General features: G+C 37.7%; 1 protein-coding gene across 2 annotated transcripts in view; it reads right to left on the bottom strand.

Annotated features, from left to right (window-relative positions):
- Nucleotides 1-19326, bottom strand: part of KIF13B (kinesin family member 13B) — a 170617-nt gene that overhangs the window by 15780 nt on the left and 135511 nt on the right. For both annotated transcript variants that reach the window (XM_074338346.2, XM_074338347.2), the window contains exon 37: nucleotides 13929-14062. In XM_074338346.2, the coding sequence (XP_074194447.2) occupies nucleotides 13929-14062 (134 nt within the window). The remainder of the gene's footprint in view (nucleotides 1-13928; nucleotides 14063-19326) is intronic.

Raw genomic sequence — 19326 nt, 5'->3', positions numbered from 1 at the left:
CACAGGGCTGCCTGCTGCTCAGGGCCCCTGGGCCCTGACTTCACGACTCCTAGCTACTAAGCTGAAAACCTCACATGTAGCACTCACACATCTCCTGTCACCATCATTCACTCTCAAAGACCACTTCTTAATCAGGCAATACGTTTCATCAAGATGCCACCCAACCCCCACCATTTAAATAAAGTGTGAACCAGAAAACTAGATGATTCAACACATCTGAAATGGCTAAAACTGGTGTCAAAACTAAGATGCGATCAGGTCTGAGTGGGTCCTGAGTGCAGCCAAGACTTGGGCCACACCTACTCTCCTGGTCATGCACTAGTCATTCCATGGTGTCTCCCTCCATGGTGCCAGGTAGTGGTGGCTGCCAGATGCCCGCTCTGGACAAGTGGGGATCACAGGAAGACACTTCTCCAACAGAGCATGTCTGAAAGATAGATGCTACAAATTGGCAGTTACGAAATAGTCATGGGGATGGAAAGTACAGCACAGGGAATATAGTAATAATATTGTAATAACTATGTACGGTGTCAGGTGGGTACTAGACTCATCGAGGGAATCACTTTGTAAGGTATATAAATGTCTAATTACTATGTTGTACACCTGCAACTAATATAATATTGAATGTCAACCGTAATTGAAAAAAAATTTTAATTAAAAAAAAAAAAAAAGAACGCTACATGCTAAAAAGAGTAGGGGTACAGACATACAAGCTTAGCTGTGTGTTCACTTTTCTGGAATCTGAGTGACGAGTACACAGGCATTCACCCCAGGACCCTCTCTACTGTGTGTGTTTCACATTTTTCCATAGTACTGCCCTACACGAAGAAGGCAACTTGGCTGTGAGTCAATGTGAATTCAGTTCAGCAAAGACTTATTAGGCCACAGTGCACAAGGCATAGCAGAAGCGCCGTGGAGAACACAAAGGTCAGACAGACAATGGCTTTGCTCTCAACAGACTGGCAATCTGGTCTGTGGGACGGACACGCATGTAAGTAACTAAAATGTCAAGGAATAGGACAGACATGAGAATGGACGCTTCAATAGCAGAAAAGACATGGAGGAGGAAGGGATCCCACATGGAACAGGCCTAGAGTTCCTTCATGAGGGTGATTTTACTCTGAGATGGGCCTCGAAGGCCGAGTGTCATTTCCTAGGACACGGGGACACTTCCAATGTGAAGCGTGGCATGACAAAGTCAGGATGGCAAAAGAGCCACTTTGTGTCTGCTGCTCCCTCTACTCACATCTCTGCCCAGGGAAAAGCTACTCCATCTTCCAGGATCTTTCGGGGGGTTAGAGAGAAGGGTCTGGACAGAAGAGCACCGGGCAGAGGGAGAGAGGTGAGGGCCACGTGGAGCAGGCTGTATGAGCTCAGGGTTCATTTTCATAGGCAAGAAAGAACTATCCAAGGTTACTGAATGAAGCAGTAATAAGAAGTATGCTTACAGAAGATTAATCCTTAAGTAGAGGGAAGATACTAAACGTGGGGAAATCAATTAAGAAGTTGCTTTAATGGTTCGGTGGAGAGCTAATAAGAGCCTAAATTTGGATGGGAAGAGGAAAAGGAAATAGAAATTAAAATTTAGATATATGAAGGAGACTACAGAATACTTGGAAACAACTGGCTCTGGAGGCAGGGGAAATGGAATCAACTTTGATGCCCAGGAAGGAAGGGTGAGAGGGAGACGGGCAAGGGTGGTATTAACAGAAACAGTGTCGTGTGTGTGTGTGTGTGTGTGTGTGTGTGTGTGTGTGTGTGTGTACACATACACACACATATGTGCAGGGGTAAAGGGTACTTAGCTTTCTGTATTTGGCAGTGGCCTGTGATGAATTCAGCAACCTTATTAAGAGTTCCAAAAATACTACAAAGTATACTGAAATCTTAAGTGTGCCATTTGTCCTTCACACGTAACAGCTCAAATTTCCAAATGTGTATTGTTTGCATTTTAATGCTCTTTTACATATCCCCTGTGCAGGCAGTTGCCTCCTATTTCAGGAGCTCAAAACATTACAGATCATAAGCTCATTAATCCTTACGACACATCTGGTAACTATTAATAAAAATGACTGCAAAGTATTTTGCAGCTATAAATATTAAGGAGAAGTCCCATGAGGCAAGCGAATATAAGTATAATTATCTACATTTCACATCACAGAAACCAAGGCTCAGAGATATTTACCTAATGGATAAATGCATTAGGGTTGCCCAGTGAGTTAGCGACAGAGATGGAAAAGGGGTGAGCTCTCAAGCACCAGCTGAACCTGCAATAACACTGTCGACTGAGCATTGCTAAAACTGTTAACTATTAAGGAGTAGGTTACAGGTAAGAGAATTGCTTAGAACTATTGCAGGGGAGGGGTGATGGTCACTCCTCATAGCATATATCGTCATTTTTTTTTAACTCTGGCTTTCACTTGCCACATGAATGAAAATAGGGCAAATTAGCTCAGAATTTCCTAATTGGGCCTAAAAGCTATTTTGGAGACTGCTTTGCCTAAAAGAATAAAGTTTTAACTCCTTGGCACAACATGAAAGACTGTCCCCTCTCCGCGAGGCTGCAGGCTTCCCTGGCGTGTAACACTAACCCACGCGGAGCTCCCTGAGCCTTCCTCTCGCTGTCCCTTCCCCTAGGGAGTCATGTCCCACCTGGTGATCACCTAGTCATCTCTAAGTCTCAGCTCAAGCATGAGCTACTCTTCCCGAAATCACAGGGAGAAATGCTCTGCCTTCAGACACACACATATTACAGCATCCATGACATCATCCTGTTTATGTCGCTGAGGGAGCTCCTCTGAACCAAGCTCTCGGAAGGGTTGGATTATGTTTCATCCATCTCGGTATTCCCACACATAAAACAATAATGTTTGTTGAGTGAATAGACAAATAAGTGAATGAATGAATGAATTACTGAAGTCACATAAAGGCCACATTGCACAGGTACATCGAATCTGGAAAAGAATAGACATTCTGAAATTTGGGCATATGGGTGGGTAAAGGAGAGAAGAGAGATCAGTTGAAGGAAAAAATAATCTCTGTTCAAAAACAATAAATTTTCTGATGCACTATTTTCTTGTTTGAAAATTAACCCTGCCTAATAATCACCCCTTACCCTGAATTTGATAAATTCTTGTCATTTCCTAGTGGTGCCTAAGTTAACATCCTCTAAGTCTTTTTTTAAAACTCTGACCATCATTTAAATCCAAGCACAGGAGTATACAACAAGAGACGTAAGATTTACTTTTGCTACAAATAACCAGTACCCAACCTTTGATTTTCATGCTGCAAAGTGAGAAGAATACAAGGAACAAAACCAAGCATGGGCAGTGCATATAAACAAAATGCTTCCTAATCTTCTAATATGTTCTGTGAAAAGTAATAAACAATGGATAAAATCAGACATGTACACTTTACCTAAAGATCAAGACTCAGCAATAACCTAATCAATATAAACATAGTTTGTAAAGGTTACATTAATCAGAGGCAGGGTGGTTAGGCTGCAAGACGGGAACTGGGAAGTCACAGGAGGAAAGCTGTGGGAAGCACCCAGCACCGGTGCAGAGGGAGGCGCTTCCGCGACCATCGTCCAATGCCGTCCGTAACCGGATCACCCAGCCCGCTCCCCATGCTCACAGAGCACCCTTCTGGTTTATCCAGTGGCTTTTCCAGGGTGATCCAGAGGGGAGTGTGTTAGCTATGATGACATCAGCACTTCTCTCCATCTGGCAGTTATATTTCTTATTTTAAAGGAGTAACAACATTTGAATTGATCCATCCGTGCTTTGTTTGTGTAAACCTGATCACCTCTGGGGTTGCACATCTGGGAGGTGGAAATCGAGTCCCCATGAATTGTCTAAGCAATGGCAGCCAGGGAAGATGACAGGTGGCCACCAGCTGGTCCCCGTCAGAAACACTGGTACCCTACCTGCCACATGCCCCTTTCTATCAATGACATGAAAGTATCAATTTGTCAAGCATGGAAATGTGACTTCATTTTTCTGACCAATCTGACAATCCTTCATGACGTTTTTGCATACACTTGAATAGATTCTTCCAGTTTTATCCTCTTCAAACCCACCCTCCAAATTGCAGTCAGAGGAGCTTTCAAAAATACAAATTTGCCCATGCCACTCTCCTGCATTAAAACTGTCATTTTGATTCCCCACTGCACTGCCCACAGATCATTTTTTCAGAAACAAATGGGCAAGAAAAGGAAATATGGACAGGTCCTACTCAGTGTATTTCCACAGCTTGAGCAGTGCCTCCTTCAAGTACTTTATAGATTCATTCATTCTACAAATATAACCACTTGCTATTTTTAATCAAATCCAGTGAAATCTCTTAAGATCACAACTGTGCATTAAATTTTGCTTCTTGAATATAAATCTCAGTTCTACCCTCACGAGGCTCTGTAACCTTAGACAGAGTCTAAGGTTAACGTCCCTGAGTCTCACTTTCCTCATTAGCTAACTCAGTATCTAATATCACCCTCTGACTTGGCGCTGTCCAACGTGGCGCCCACCAGCCACAGGTACCTACTGAGTACCTGAAATGTGACAGAGAAGTGGGAGAAACATTTTTTTTATTTCACTTAGTTTTAATTAATAATATATACATTTAAAAGTTAAAGTGCCTTTAAGTGCGTTTGAAACAGCTTGGGCACGTGGATCTATTTTTTCAACGTTACAAAGTCTAAATGCTGCAGATCAAGTATTTCCAATGAAAATCTAGTATCCGAGTTGAGATGTGCTAAAACATGTGAAATACACACCTGCTTTCGAGGCCTGTACAGAAAAAAAGATGGAAATACCTCAGTAAATGTTTTATACTGATTACAGGTGAAATGGCAATATCACGAACATACTGAGTTAAGTAACTGTATTATTAAAATTAACTTGACCTGTTTCCTTTTACTCTTTTAAATGTGGCTACTAGAAAATGTAACATGACATCCGAGGGGACACACAGGAAACCCCGGGCACACAGTGAGCACTCAGCACATGTGCAAAACACCATGGCTGTCCTCGCCACTGGAACGCTGTGCGTTGTCTTCCAACATATCTCTGGGTTGGCTTACCATAAGCACATTTTTAAACCATCAACAATTATATCTTATCTAAAAAATCTGAAGTTCCTACTTGTGTTTATCAATCCCAAAGCCATTCATGATACAACATTAATTCAATTTTCTTTCGAACAAAGAAATGTAGGCTTTATTGATTTACCCATTTACAAACATGTACCAGGTAGCTATTATATATTCTAAAGATTGTGTCCGGAGCTGGAGATACAGTATGAGCCAAACTACACAGTGCATAGTCCTCATGCACCTCAAAAACAGGCACTCGGGACGGCCCGGTGGCTCAGGCGGTTGGAGCTCCATGCTCCTAACTCCAAAGGCTGCCGGTTCAATTCCCACATGGGCCAGTGGGCTCTCAACCACAAGGTTGCCGGTTCGATTCCTCGAGTCCCGCAAGGGATAGTGGGCAGCACCCCCTGCAACTAGCAATGGCAACTGGACCTGGAGCTGAGCTGCGCCCTCCACAACTAAGACTGAAAGGACAACAACTTGAAGCTGAACGGCACCCTCCACAACTAGGATTGAAAGGACAACAACTTCACTTGGGGGAAAAAAAAAAGTCCTGGAAGTACACACTGTTCCCCAATAAAGTCCTGTTCCCCTTCCCCCAAAAAATCTTTAAAACAAAACAAAACAAAAAAAAACAGGTTCTCAGGGTCCAATAGTTGATATTCCTATTTAATTTTAATTACACAAAACAACTAAAAGGACCGTTTCTTCTATCAATAAGTAAACCATTTTCTCAGTGGACAAAAGTGAATGAGACCATCCAAATAAACTTTATTTCACTATATGTGTTAGTTCGACTTATTAGAGGTACTGCACATAGAAAAATATGAACACTAATATTTCTGGAGTTGTCAGAAAAAATAGTTTCTTAATTTTAGAATTTACGTTTTAAACTTCTACATGATAATTGTTAAAACTTATTTAAACATTTATGTGAAAAAATAATTTATATTCTTTAAAAAGAAGATATAACATTCACTTCATCAAAAATGATGGTTGTTTTTCAAGTGTCCATGAAGGATGATGGATGTTTACTTAAAACACAGAATATTTGTTACTCTGGAAACTGAAAAATAGGGTCTAACTCTAGACTCTCTCCAGCTTGGTAAGTCCTTTAAGTAAGCATAGTTTTTACATTTTTAAATTGTTGAAATAAAAGAGCACTTAGTGACATGTAAAAACTACATGAGATTTAAATTTCAGGGTTATAAATAAAGTTTTATTGGAACACAACCAAACTCATTTGCTTACTATTGTCTATGGCTTGTTTTAACAGAGCCTGTATGGCTTGCAAAAGCCTAAAATAACATTATCTGGACGGACACACACACACACACACACACACACACACAGGTTGCCAATCCCCGATCTACAGAATTATACAAAAGCATACAATGCCAATTTCTGAAAAATGACTGTCAGACTGAAGTCTCTTCGATCAACTTCTCTACTGCCTCAGGAACTATCTTATTTTCATTATTTTTCACATCAGCTACTAACCCTGATTCTGAAGACACCTTTGTCAACTTAGTATCTCTAAGTATGTCAATACAGGAACCATACATTTCTGGGGCAAAGATAGACAGCAAAATGTTATGACTTTGGAAAAATAAACCAGAGATAAGAATCTTCTACTACCAGTAGGAAGAGTACCTAAGAATTCTTCCCTCGGAGCAAATGAACGGAAATCACTTGCCTCGCATTTTAAAAGAAGTCTGCATTCCAGAAGGAAGGCCTGTGCAAACTTCCCTTTGTTATCTCAAGAAGAAGTAAATTTAAAGAACCTGAACAATTATGGAAAAGGGAAGGCTAGATCCTTTTTCTAATCTTAGTTAAGATGATGAACCCTTAATCAACAAACAGGGATAGGGAGGGGAAACAGTGATAAGGAGGGTCGTTTCTTCAAGGGAGCCCAAGTCCAAGTAGTCTAAAGCAGCATCTTCGTGCACAAGGGAAGGATGATAGCGGCTTCTCGGTTCCTATTTTATATATGAAAAGATCCCTGATATGAAGGCAGAAGAACTAGACAAGCATCTTTCCAGATGGCACCAGAGACATGCAGGGTGCTGCTGTCTCCCAAGGCTCTGTCCATCTACCACGCTGGAAGCTGTGCTGAAACTGGAGATAACTCCCAGCGGGTGACGAGGCCAGCCATCCTAAGCAAAGTGCAGGACACTGAAAAGGGCAGACAGGGCAACAAAGACAGGCTGGAAAGGAACTCGGACTGTGCTTTTGAGGGTGGATATTAAATCTGAGCGTTAACTCTTTAATTCCCTAGATGAACCACAGATGCCATCTGGAGTCCCGAAGTTTGAAGTACAGAAATAGCATCATCTGAACACAAACTTCTAGATACGTGAAAAAAGCTATTATGCCAAATTAATTCAATCTAACTAATTAGAGAGCAGGAAGTTCTTTCAATTATTTTATGTGCTGTCTGAGAAACACACTTGAATATGAGTACAGATTTCATTAATTGCAGTTCATTATTTTCCAGATTAGTTACTAAACTTGCATCAGAAGGTCAAAGGCAGCAATTTTGTCAGCTGTCACCTTCTCCAGTGCAGTCTCTTTGCATTTCTGGGACTCAAGACAGAAACTGGTTACAAACAAAAACAAGTCTCTATAAAAATGAGAAACATAAGTCTTTATGAATATGGTCAAGCCAAAAGATTCTGTATTAGAATCTTTGTTTCTTAAATCTTCTGAATAAACTGTTAACCTCTACCTTACAAGAAAAGATCCATGAATCTTTTCAAATATTGAAATATAATGCCAAAAAAATAGCATCTTGATCTGAGAACCTGCTGATTCCAAAGAATAAGTTAATAAACGTTCATCTTTTCATTAGAGTTTCACTGTCGTTGTATGTTTGTATCTTTGCATGAGGGAGGGAACTGAACATTCTTGTTTGAAAATGTCAAGGACACTCTGATTAAAGGTACGTTTTTTATAATAATCATTCCCTTATTACACAACTCCTGTCTCTTCCACATAAGCTAACATTAAAAATATGAGGAATGAGTGGTAGAAACAGCATCTATTCCATTCCTCAGTTCTTACTTGGACTATTTTTATACCCTCAAAATCTTCTTAGTTTTGAAAAATAGAAGTGACAAAAATCCCATTTTTTTAAAGAGTATCCTGCTATCTATAAATCATTTTACTTACTCACAGTTCTTACCATTCCCTTCATTAATTTCATTTCTGTCATTCTATGCCTTTCAAGCCAGTGCTTTAGTGGAACTCGCCTTATACAATTCTTCCCCGCCTGTGGTGTTGATCGGCCTTGAATGCTTATACAATCAGCTCTCTCGGTCATTGTTTGGTCAAACTATAAATAACTCCTTTAATCCTTCCTCATAAATCATTTCTGATGTTATTCTCTGAAATAATTTCAATTGGTCAATGAATTTCTAGTAGTAACGAATCCAGAACCAAGTGCAATAATCTAAGTGTAGTCTAATTACGCCACAGAGAACCGAAGGGTGGTGTTTAGGTAGGTGAGGGTCAGTGTCTTCATCATTCTGACTGTTTCAGAGAAGGAATTTTAAGTCTCCAAACTAAACTGGGACAGAAACATAAAAAGGAAGGCTTTTTAATATCTTTCACCATAGTTAGGTGGGAAATGGAAAGAGAAATGGCTTTCAAAATGATGAAAAAAGTTGGGGGTAGGTAGAAATAAAAGGGTGTGCTATCATACAGGGTCTCCGGTTATCGTGTTCTGTCTCTGTTGATACTCAAACCATTTGAGGTTTTTGTATTTTTTGTGTGTGCCGTTTCACATCATAAGTCTTAAGGAAAGTTACTATCTACTTACTGTCTCTAAGTCTTATGCAATATTGATAGATCAATATTTATCCCTTCCTATACTTAGAATTGATCCAGATTCCGTTAAGGCATATGCACTGATTTCTATTTCTCTGCGTTTTGTCTTTGATGTTATTCCAAAACCTACAAGTTTGTTAGCCTGTTATTGATTATTTAATGATTATTTATATTGGCCAGTGAAATTAGTATACTCACAAGGCACTAGCAGCAAATCAAAATAGAGAGCAAGGTTCAGAGTGTCCATGCATTTCTTTATGCTACTGGTAAGCCAGACCATTAGATACTCACACAGAGCTACGGCAGAGCCCTGCAGTGCACAGGGTGAGCAAGAATGTTCATCAGCATGAACTTCTGTCTTAGGCTAACGGGACTGGTGATATAGAGGACTTCACGTATCTAACAAAATCTCCCACTATCTCTTTGGGGGAGGGACACGGAGAGGGTAAAAAGAGAGAGAGAGAGAGAGAGAGAGAGAGAGAGAGAGAGAGAGAGGTGGACTAAAGACATAAGTTACTAAATACATAGGCCTGAAATATGTTGATCTGTCACCCTGTGATTTGAGGAGTGATCTCTGTGTATGACAGCATTCTCTCTTCCACCCTATAAAGTTCAATATTTTGTTTATGACTCAAATGCAGACAGATTATGCCCTTAAAAAGTTTGCAGATGATAGCTAGAACACATGTACTTTAAAAATAATTGCTCAAAAAAGTATCTTGATATCCTAGAAATGTTATAACAAAATCAAGTTTCAAAATTTTAGCAATAACTCTCAAGTCCCTTATTTATTTAAGTATTTTTATACATCAACTAAAAAATGTAGTGATAAGGGAGAACTCATTGCCAAGAGTGTAAACAAATAAACAGGAAAAAAACACACAAATGTTAACTGACCAGAAGCATGATGAGTTAATATATGCCTTTAAAAAAAAGTACAATCGTATGCTACTTTGGTAGAAGTACATTATTTAGAAGAGAAAGATAATAGTTGCATGATTTTCAAGCATATGGATTGCCATTTCACTTCTGGGCTCCCCACTTTAATAAAGACCCTGGCAAGACAAGTGAAAAATGATGAAGCATTTATTACATGAGATGTAGTTGACTAACGTGTAGCTGTAAGGTCTGGAGTAAGCCTAAGGGAACAGAGATCCTCCTTCTCCCCTCCCTGTAACTCCTGAGTAATAGCAGAGAAAACTCTGAGGCAAAGACTAGCTGGAAATTAGCCGAGCTTTTCCCTGGAAGACCTGGAGGTTCCACAAGGAGGGGTGGTATAGATTATCAAAAAAAGTACGAACCTCAACTTTTAGGCACCAAATCTGATTACCAAGTGAACGGGATGCCATTGGAGTAAAAAATTGGGGAACACTCAAGTAGCCAATAGCGCCTTGTTCTTGTTGCTGTTATTTTGAAATTCCACTGGCACTAAAGTATTCCATTTCCAAGGATGAAACACCATTCAGGTGGTAACAACTCAAAGCATATTTAAAGTGGCCCAAGTAATGGAACCTGTATATTGATATTGTCATTTAAAATTATAATTTACTTCTCTTAGAGCTTTAGCAGAGACAGTCAGTGAAAATGAGATGAACACAAGTATCTTTGATCAACTGAATCCAAAATGATAAGCTACAGTGTTTCCCTCCTTTAGGAATGGTTCTTTTGGTGTAACTTACATCAATCAGTCTTGGAAAGAAAGTTCATGAGTATGTCTTGATATCTCAAATCCCCACTAAGATGTGATTCTCTCACCTCTAAACTATAAACAGAGTCCTTTATAGCACCAAATGACACTGGGTACATACAAGCTATCTAATATTATAATCTGTATGTATGTCACGGTCCATCGACCGGCAGACATTTTGTTATTGACTATGCCCCCGCCCTCAAGGATTACAGTCTAGAGGGGAGACAATCAATAAACATACAGACGTAACACTAACTCCCAAGGAAAAGATTAAATACAGCAACACAACGTACTGTGCATGGTGGAGGCTGTTGTTTTAGTTTGGTTGGTCAAAGCCACTCTAAACTCAGACGATTGCCTCAGAGTGGCCTTTCTTGGCCAGTCAAGTAGTAAACCTTTCTTCCAGAGATCTAGGTGCCACGCAAAGACTTGGGGAAGAGCAGTCAAAGCGGAAGGAAAGGCAAGTATGAAAGCCTAAGACTAACAGAAGCTTCATGTGTCATTGAGATAAAAAAAGAAAGAAACAGCCAATATGGTTTAGTATGATGAGCAAAGAGGAGAATAAAGGGAATAGAGAGTAAAGATCAGGGGATCAGATCACATAGGATGCTGTTAGTCACAGTAAGAAATGCAGATTTTATTTAGTTTCAGTAAGAAGCAGTGGAAGGCTTCAAGCTGGGGACTAATGTAAGGTTTTAGAAGGTCGCTCTGGCTACTTTGCGCATGATACACGGTCGTGAGGGAAAAACAGTGTCAGATAGACCAACCGGAAGGCTGCTGCCATAGTTAAGAGACGACAGTGACACGGATGAGTGGTGGGAAATGGACAGGACCAGAAGTCACTGGATTGCAGGTGGTTGGTACCCACACAATTTTTTTTTTTGTACCTACCCAATTTTACTGATGCACTATTTGTGAGGTATAAGCAACCAGGTGGATGTTTGTGCTACATACTGACGTGGGCATGTATTTTTGTAAGTATTTTGTGTGTTGGGGGTAAACAGAGTTGTGAGCTGAAACAAACAGTAATGTTTTGGACTTGTAAAATGTGAATGCCTAACCGATACGTATCTAAGTGGAAAAGCTGAATGGACAATTACATCCATGCAGCGAGAGGTCAGTGGCTAAGTCTGGGCAGGGATAGAAAGGTGAGCACGGTCAGTGTATAAATAGTTAAAGCCGTGGAATGACATTACCCAAGGAAAGAATGAGGTTTGAAAAAAGAAAAAGAAGGCCCAGGACAGAGCTCTGGGGCACCTGAATATTAGCGGCTTGATGGAATAAACGGTCCCAGAAAAGGCAATCGAGAAAGACTTAGCAGTCAGCAGAAGGGAAGCTGGCAAATGTTGTAGTGAACGAAGCCTAGAGATGAAAGTGTTTCAAGCATGATGTTCCTGGAAGGTCAAGTCAGATGAGGACAGAGGCCGTGCAGGCAAGATGCAGTTCCCTAGCAACCCTGAGAAAGGGTCCTTCATTGGAGTGAGGGTTTCACAAACCAGTTGGAACATTTCTGCTCCACTGGTGAGCGTCTTTGTTAAGTCCAGTCTTGCATTTATCTTTTCATTTATTTATGAAATATAAAACATTTGGGACCACTTTCCCCAACACTTTCGCTCATATATGCTCCAAAAAAAAGGTAAACTGAATTAGCAAGTACTGCTTTAAGATAGCTTCAAAATATTTCAAGATTACCGTCCTTAAATTGGATAAATTACAGTTATCCTCCAATCGCTAGATTTGTTTCTAACACATTATTGCTCTTCCAGAAGAAATGATCACTTACTGTCAAAACAGTAAAAATAATTTCTTATTGTAGCAGGTGATTTGACTTGCTACATCAAAAACTCAGAGTAGCTTTAAAAAATAATTGTAACTATTGTAGGCCGATGCAATGACTTCTAATGCCATTCCAATTTCCTTTAACGTATATAACTGTCTTCACCAAATGGCAATTGAAAAACAGTGGTTATCAAACTTTAATGTGAGTAAGAATCACCTTGGCTGCTCATAAATGCAGATTATAAGGTGCCCCCAGGTGGGGTATGGATTATGAGATCAGGCGCTTTTTTATTTTTATTTTTTGGTACCATTTTTTAAAAGTTACCATGGAAATTCTGACACAGTCCATGAATCATACTTTGCAAAATAACAATGTGGAAGTTTAGAACAGAATAATGTATAACAAACCCTTGGAAAAATCATTTTTACCCACCTCAACCCCCACCAAGTATTAGACTTGCTATTTCTCTTAGCTCTAACGGTCACAGATTCATTTTGATAACTTTCCAATTTTAGTATATGTGCTGCCGAAGCGAGCACCATTTTGATAACTTTCAAGCACCCGTTATATGCCTAGTTAAATTTAGTCGAAACATTTCCAAGATCACAATGTTTTCATCCAATGTGTGTACAGGTATGCTTATATAATACGAGATTGAAAAATTATATATCGGCACAGCAGTCTTACAAAACTAACACCATCACCCTTGCATATGTATTCATAAACTTAGAAATTCTTTTAAATAGTTAAGGTCTCAGACAAGGGCTCACCTGCATTTCTGTAACTTGAATGTTTTAGTGAATGTGGAGAAGTTGATGTCAAAAGACCTATTTCAACAACTGAACTTGCACTGTATGTGTTTTTGAATGAGTATAAATAAATCCTCATTTATCATTTTCTGCTGAATTCACACCTTTAGAAGTCTAGAAATTGCATTTCCAACAGGCTTCCCACTCACCGTCTCATAGGAGCAGTTTCCTGATTATTTGGAAAACGCTTTAACATTTTCTCCAAAACTTATTCTAAGGCCAGGTGGAGTTTTAAGAAAAAGGGGAAATAAGACAAATGATCACTTTTAATATTATAAATGAAAGAACGGATAAACCACAGTAGAGGAAAAAGAGGCTGAGAGGGAAGGACAGTGATGATAGGAAATTGTTTGAAATAAGAAATGAAATCAAGAATTAAAAATAGAATTGCATTTTCTGTTTGGCAATACACAAACAACACTAAGTGCACTTCATAAATTTTACTATTGTTGCTCTAAGTGGTATTACCATAAATCACATTAGTAGCGTACTTAGCATTTTTTAAAAGCAAGAAGGATTGAGAGTGTCAATAAGTTTAAACAGCTCTGTTATCTCTGAAGAGAGTGGAAGAGAAATTATCACAAGCTTTTACCAGATCTAAAAGCCTAGTTCTAACGCCCCCCATTGTTGCTTTCTACCCCCCTCCCTCCAGCTCAGGGCAACACAGAGCACCATTTTGCCAGCAATCTATTTTGAAAAACGTTCCCTGTTGCTTTTTGATGCTTTTACCTGATGTGCAAAGGGAGATGACTGCTTGCCCCTTTTTTCGTCACGAACAGGGAAGAGAGACTTTAGTAGCTTCGGCATCTGTGGCACAAAGGATTTTACTGGATTCAAGTAGGAGGCCGCAAGGCTACTAAGTCCTGTCAAAAATATCGAAGGGAAAAGAGATAAGGCAAAAACAGTTGCAACAGACATTTTCTTCACTGTAAATTTGCCAAATATCATTTGTAAGCATATCTAAAAATACAGATTAAAAAAGTATACTTAAAAATTAGTATTAAAAAACATAGTATTATTATAGTTACCCTCAAACACAATGGCGTTTCCTTTTCTGAATAAATAGGAGGAAGTGGGATACTTCTAAAATGTTCTAATATCCAGGGTTCCTATTAGTATGCAGAAGGTAATCCAACCCCAGTCCTAGTGACTAACTGGTTCAAGTTCTAACTTCTACCCTAGAATAAAATAAGGTTTCTCATTTTTAAATCACATAACTGATGACACATATGGATAGCATTCCATCTAGACTTTAAACTCTTCAGGGACTACATATTATTCAACTTTAATTTTTCATGCTATTTACTGAATGAAGATGATAAAACTGACCATTCAGGAAGAGAGTGGTGTTTTAGTTGTTTTTACAAGTGAGGGACACATGCCCTGAACCAACAATGTTCTTAGCAGCTCTTCATTACCAAAGCCTGGATCAGACATGCAGATAATGCCTATGATATGAGATTTCTTTCCCTTTCGTGAATAAAACTAAATTATTCGAAAAATCTAATTCCAGTCATAATGATAAAACACTGTATACTCATAACACTTCTTTTAAAAAAGCAAGACCACCGGAGGGGTTTGTAGGAGGCACTGCCTGAACAGAAGGGCACAGCCACACCCCTATCTCTACTCCACACTGACCCTGAAACGACTCAAATTTCACTGGCATTACAGTTCGTACATGGACTTATACAGTTGTAAGGTTTCTACATTTTACATAAAGTAGAGTCATATTAACTCTGGTGAACTATGAAAAGGTAAGGCTGTTTTGTAATCAGAACAGCAATCACTAAAAATATAAAGCAGGTGTACAATTCTGTATTACATCATCTATAAATCCCATTGTGTGTTCACCACCCAGAGTCAGTTCTCCTTCCATCACCATATATTTGATTCCCCTTACCCTCATCTCCCACCCCCCTTACCCTCTGGTAACCATTAAACTATTGTCTGTGTCTATGAGTTTTTGTTTCTCATTTGTTTGTCTTGTTCTTTTGTTGTTTTGGGTTTATATACCACATATCAGTGAAATCATACGGTTCTCTGCATAAAAGATATTTTTGATCCACTCGGGGAAATCTAAACTCTAACAAGATGCTTGATGATACATAGGAATTATTTTTAATTTTTCTTAGGAGTAAAACGGTATTGTGGGTATTGCTTTAGAGATACACGTACAAATATTTACAGATAAAATAATATCTGGGATTTGCTTCAAAATTGTCTGTCATAAGAGGGTGTGGAGCAGTAGTGGGATTGCAGATAAATAAGACTGGTGCTGAACTGATCATTTTGAAATCAGGAGTGGGTACTGGAGGGCACATCATGTTACTCTTTCTACTTTGTATGTTTTGTATTTTCCGTAGTGAAAGGATTCCAAGTGAGAGCAAAATAAAAACTTCTAACATATAAAAGAAATAGTTTATCACTAAAATGTGATTGCTAGAAGCACTAATGATGGATATAATTCACCAAAAAAGAGACTAAACTCATAAGAATGGTGGGGGGTACAAGAAGCAATAATGACCAAAGCAAAGTAGTAAATATGAGTATGTAAAGCAAGTAAGTATTGCATATATATATATATATATATATATATATATATATATATATATGTATATATATATACACACACACACACACACACACACACACACATATATATTCTTAAAAAAACAAACATATTTACAGAATTTTAAAATAAGGTGGTACTCTATGGTCCAGTAATTTCACTCCTAGGTATTTACTTGAAAGAAATCTTCACAGAAAGACTTACATAAGAACAAACTTTGTTCACAGTAGCCAAAAACTGGAAACAAACCAAATGCCCATAAATAAAACTGACTAAAAACTGTGATAAATTCAATTGTGATAATGAACTATTTCTCATCAATAAAAAAGAATAAATTACTGATGCATGCAGCAGCCTGGATGACTTGAACAGGTATGTTGAGCAAAAGAAACCAAACACAAAAAGAATATATATTGTATAAAACCGTTTATAAGAAATTGTAAAACAGGCAAAACTAATCTGAAATCAGAACATTGGTTGACTGGGTGGAGTAACTGGAGTCACATAAATCTTCTATATCTTGACTGGGGTATAAGTTATAATACACATGGGTAAATACATTTGTCAAAACTCACTAAAAAGGACCCATCGTCAAGATAAAAGCACTCAACAGACATAGAACATGAGATGGTCCCGGTGCTGGAGTTAGCAGATAAAAACTTTAAAGAAGCTTCTTTTTTATAAAGAAGCAGCTTCTTTATAAAAGCAGAAGCTTCTTTTATAAATAAGACTATGGTCTTAACAAATATACATACAGGGAATATCAGCAGAGAAATTAAAACTATTAAAAAAGAAGTAGAAATTCTAGAACTGAAAAGAAGAATAACTGAAATAAAAAATTCCCTGGGTGTGCTGAACAGGAGACTAGAAATGACAAAAAAATATAAAAAAAAATTGCCCAACAAAAAGAAATAAGAAAACTAAAAGCTAAAAAAGAATAGAGCTTCGGTGACCTGAGCAATATTAAGCAATCCAACATACGTGTAATTAGATTCTAGGGTCTCGGGATTTCAAAGAGACAAGGAAAGTGGGTAAAAATTTAATGAACTAATAGCTGAACATTGCCCAAATTTGTTGTAAAACTTCATCTTACAGATACAAGAACATTGGTGAAACCCAAGCAAGATAAATTCTAAGAAAACTATATCTAAGCATATCATTGAACTAACTACTAAAAATAATAATAATAATAATAATAATAATGAGAAAATTTTGAAAGCAAACAAAGTAAACAAAGACACATTACATGTAGGGGAAAGGTGACAGAAATGATGGCTGAATTCTCATCAGAAAAGAAGGAGTGGGATTGCTGGGTCATATGGTAATTCTATTCTTAATATTTTTGAGGAAACTTCACACAGCAATCCCTGTCCTGGTATATACCCAAAATATTTGAAAACGTTCACCCGTAAAGATATATATGCTCCAATGTTCACTGCAGCTCTATTTACAGTGGCCAAGACATGGAGACAACCAGTGTCCTTCAATAAAAGACTGGATAAAGAAGATGTGGTATAGATACACAATGGAATGCTATTCTGCCATAAGAAAAATGAAATAGTGCCATTTGCAACAACATGGATGGATCTTGAGATTATTATGCTAAGCAAAATAAATCAGACAGAAAAAGTCAAGAACCATACGATTTCACTGATATGTGGGATATAAAACTGAAAACAACAAAGGAACAAGACAAACAAATGAAGAAACAAAAACTCATAGACACAGACAATAGTTTAGTGGTTACCAGAGGGTAAGGGGTAGGGGGGATGGTAGAAGAGGGTAAAGGGGGTTAAATATATAGTGATGGAAGGAGAACTAACTCTGGGTGGTGAACACACAAATGTGATATATAGATGATGTATTACAGAACTGTACACCTGAAACCTATGTAACTTTACTAACCATTGTCACCCCCATAAACTTTAATTAAAAAATAAAAAATTTTTTAAATAAAGAAAAGGAGTCTAAAAAATAATGTAACATCTTTGAAGTGCTAAAAGAAAGAAACTATCAACCCAGAATTCTCTATCTAGAGAAAATATCCTTTAAAGAAAAAAAAAGGTGAAAAAAAGATATTCTCAAAAGGGAGAACATTCTTCTCCAGGAGAACTCCATAGTAAGAAATAATACAGGATAGTCTTCCAGCGAAACAGAAATGATATCAGATGAATATAAGATATTCCGGAAGGTTGGATAGTGCCAGAAATAATAAATATGAAGGAAAAGAGGAAAGATTATCCATAGTCTCTTAATTTCTTCAAAAGTGGCAATTTTAAAACAAAAAGAGTAACACTGCAAAATGGGTTCATAACATCTAAAAAAATACAACAATGATACAAAATAAAGGCAGGGTGGGGGATCAGATAAATGGAATTATACTGTTACAAGGCTCTTCTATGTGTGCAGTAGGAAGTGATATTAATTTGTAGACTGTGATAAGGATACATACTATAGTCCTCAAAAAATACTTCAATAAGTAAGCAAATAAATACAGGTATATCCAAAAGCCAAATGAGGAAATAAAATCAAACACTCAAAAATACTTTTCCATTAAACCAAAAGAAGGCAGAGAAGTCACAGTGAAAAGAAAAAAAAAAAAAAAAATAGAAAAGCCAAATAGAAACCAACAGCACCGTGGCAGACATAATAATATTAGATGTAAAAGAATTAAACATGCCAATGAAAAGGAAGAAATTGTCAGACTAGATTTTTTTAAAAAGCTATCCCTTACTATATGCTGTACACAAGACAATCACTTTTAATTTAAAGACATATACAGGCTAAAATTTAAAAGACTGAGAAAAAGATACACCATGCAAACAGTAAGCAAAAGAGAGTTGATGTGGCTGTAGTAATATCAAGCAAGAGATATTTCAAAGTATTACCAGATATATAGGGACATTTCATTATGAGAAATATTACTTAATCAGGAAAAAATAACAATCCTAAATGTATATACCGTGCATGCCAAAAAAATGTGTACACATGACTTGTATTCATCTTTTGTTATCAGTATATATTATTACAATTTTAATACAGTTTTTTCCTTTCTTAAAATGTGTATACATGGTTTTGGTACCCTCTGTATACCTAATAACAGAGTTTCTAAGTGAATGATGCAAAAACTGGTATAAAGGGAAAAATAGACAATTTTCAATCATATTTGGAGATTCAATGCCCACTGTCAGTGACTGATAGAATAGGAAAAAAAAAAATCAGTAAGGATACAGAAGATTTGAACAAGGTTATCAACCACCTTGACCTAATTGATATATCCAGAACATTATGTTCCAAAACAGAATAGACATTCTTTTCAGTGCACACAGAATGTTCACCAAGATATATAGCACAGTCTCAAAAAATTTCAAAAGACTGAAGTCTTTCCTCTGATAATGAAATTAAATTAAAAAATTAGTAAGACCTCTCCACACATATATGAAAATAAATTAACATGCTCAATAATCCATGGCTCACAGAATAAATCAGAGGGACATCAGAAAATATGTTGAATATAATGACAATGAAAGCACAACATGCCAAAATGTGAAATGC

This window comes from Rhinolophus sinicus, chromosome 15 (genome assembly GCF_057876585.1).
Source record: "Rhinolophus sinicus isolate RSI-liver-muscle chromosome 15, RSI-T2T, whole genome shotgun sequence".
In the NCBI taxonomy this organism is placed as follows: Eukaryota; Metazoa; Chordata; class Mammalia; order Chiroptera; family Rhinolophidae; genus Rhinolophus; species Rhinolophus sinicus.
The sequence above is the reverse complement of the archived record's forward strand: the minus strand, read 5'-3'. Positions and strand labels throughout refer to the sequence as shown.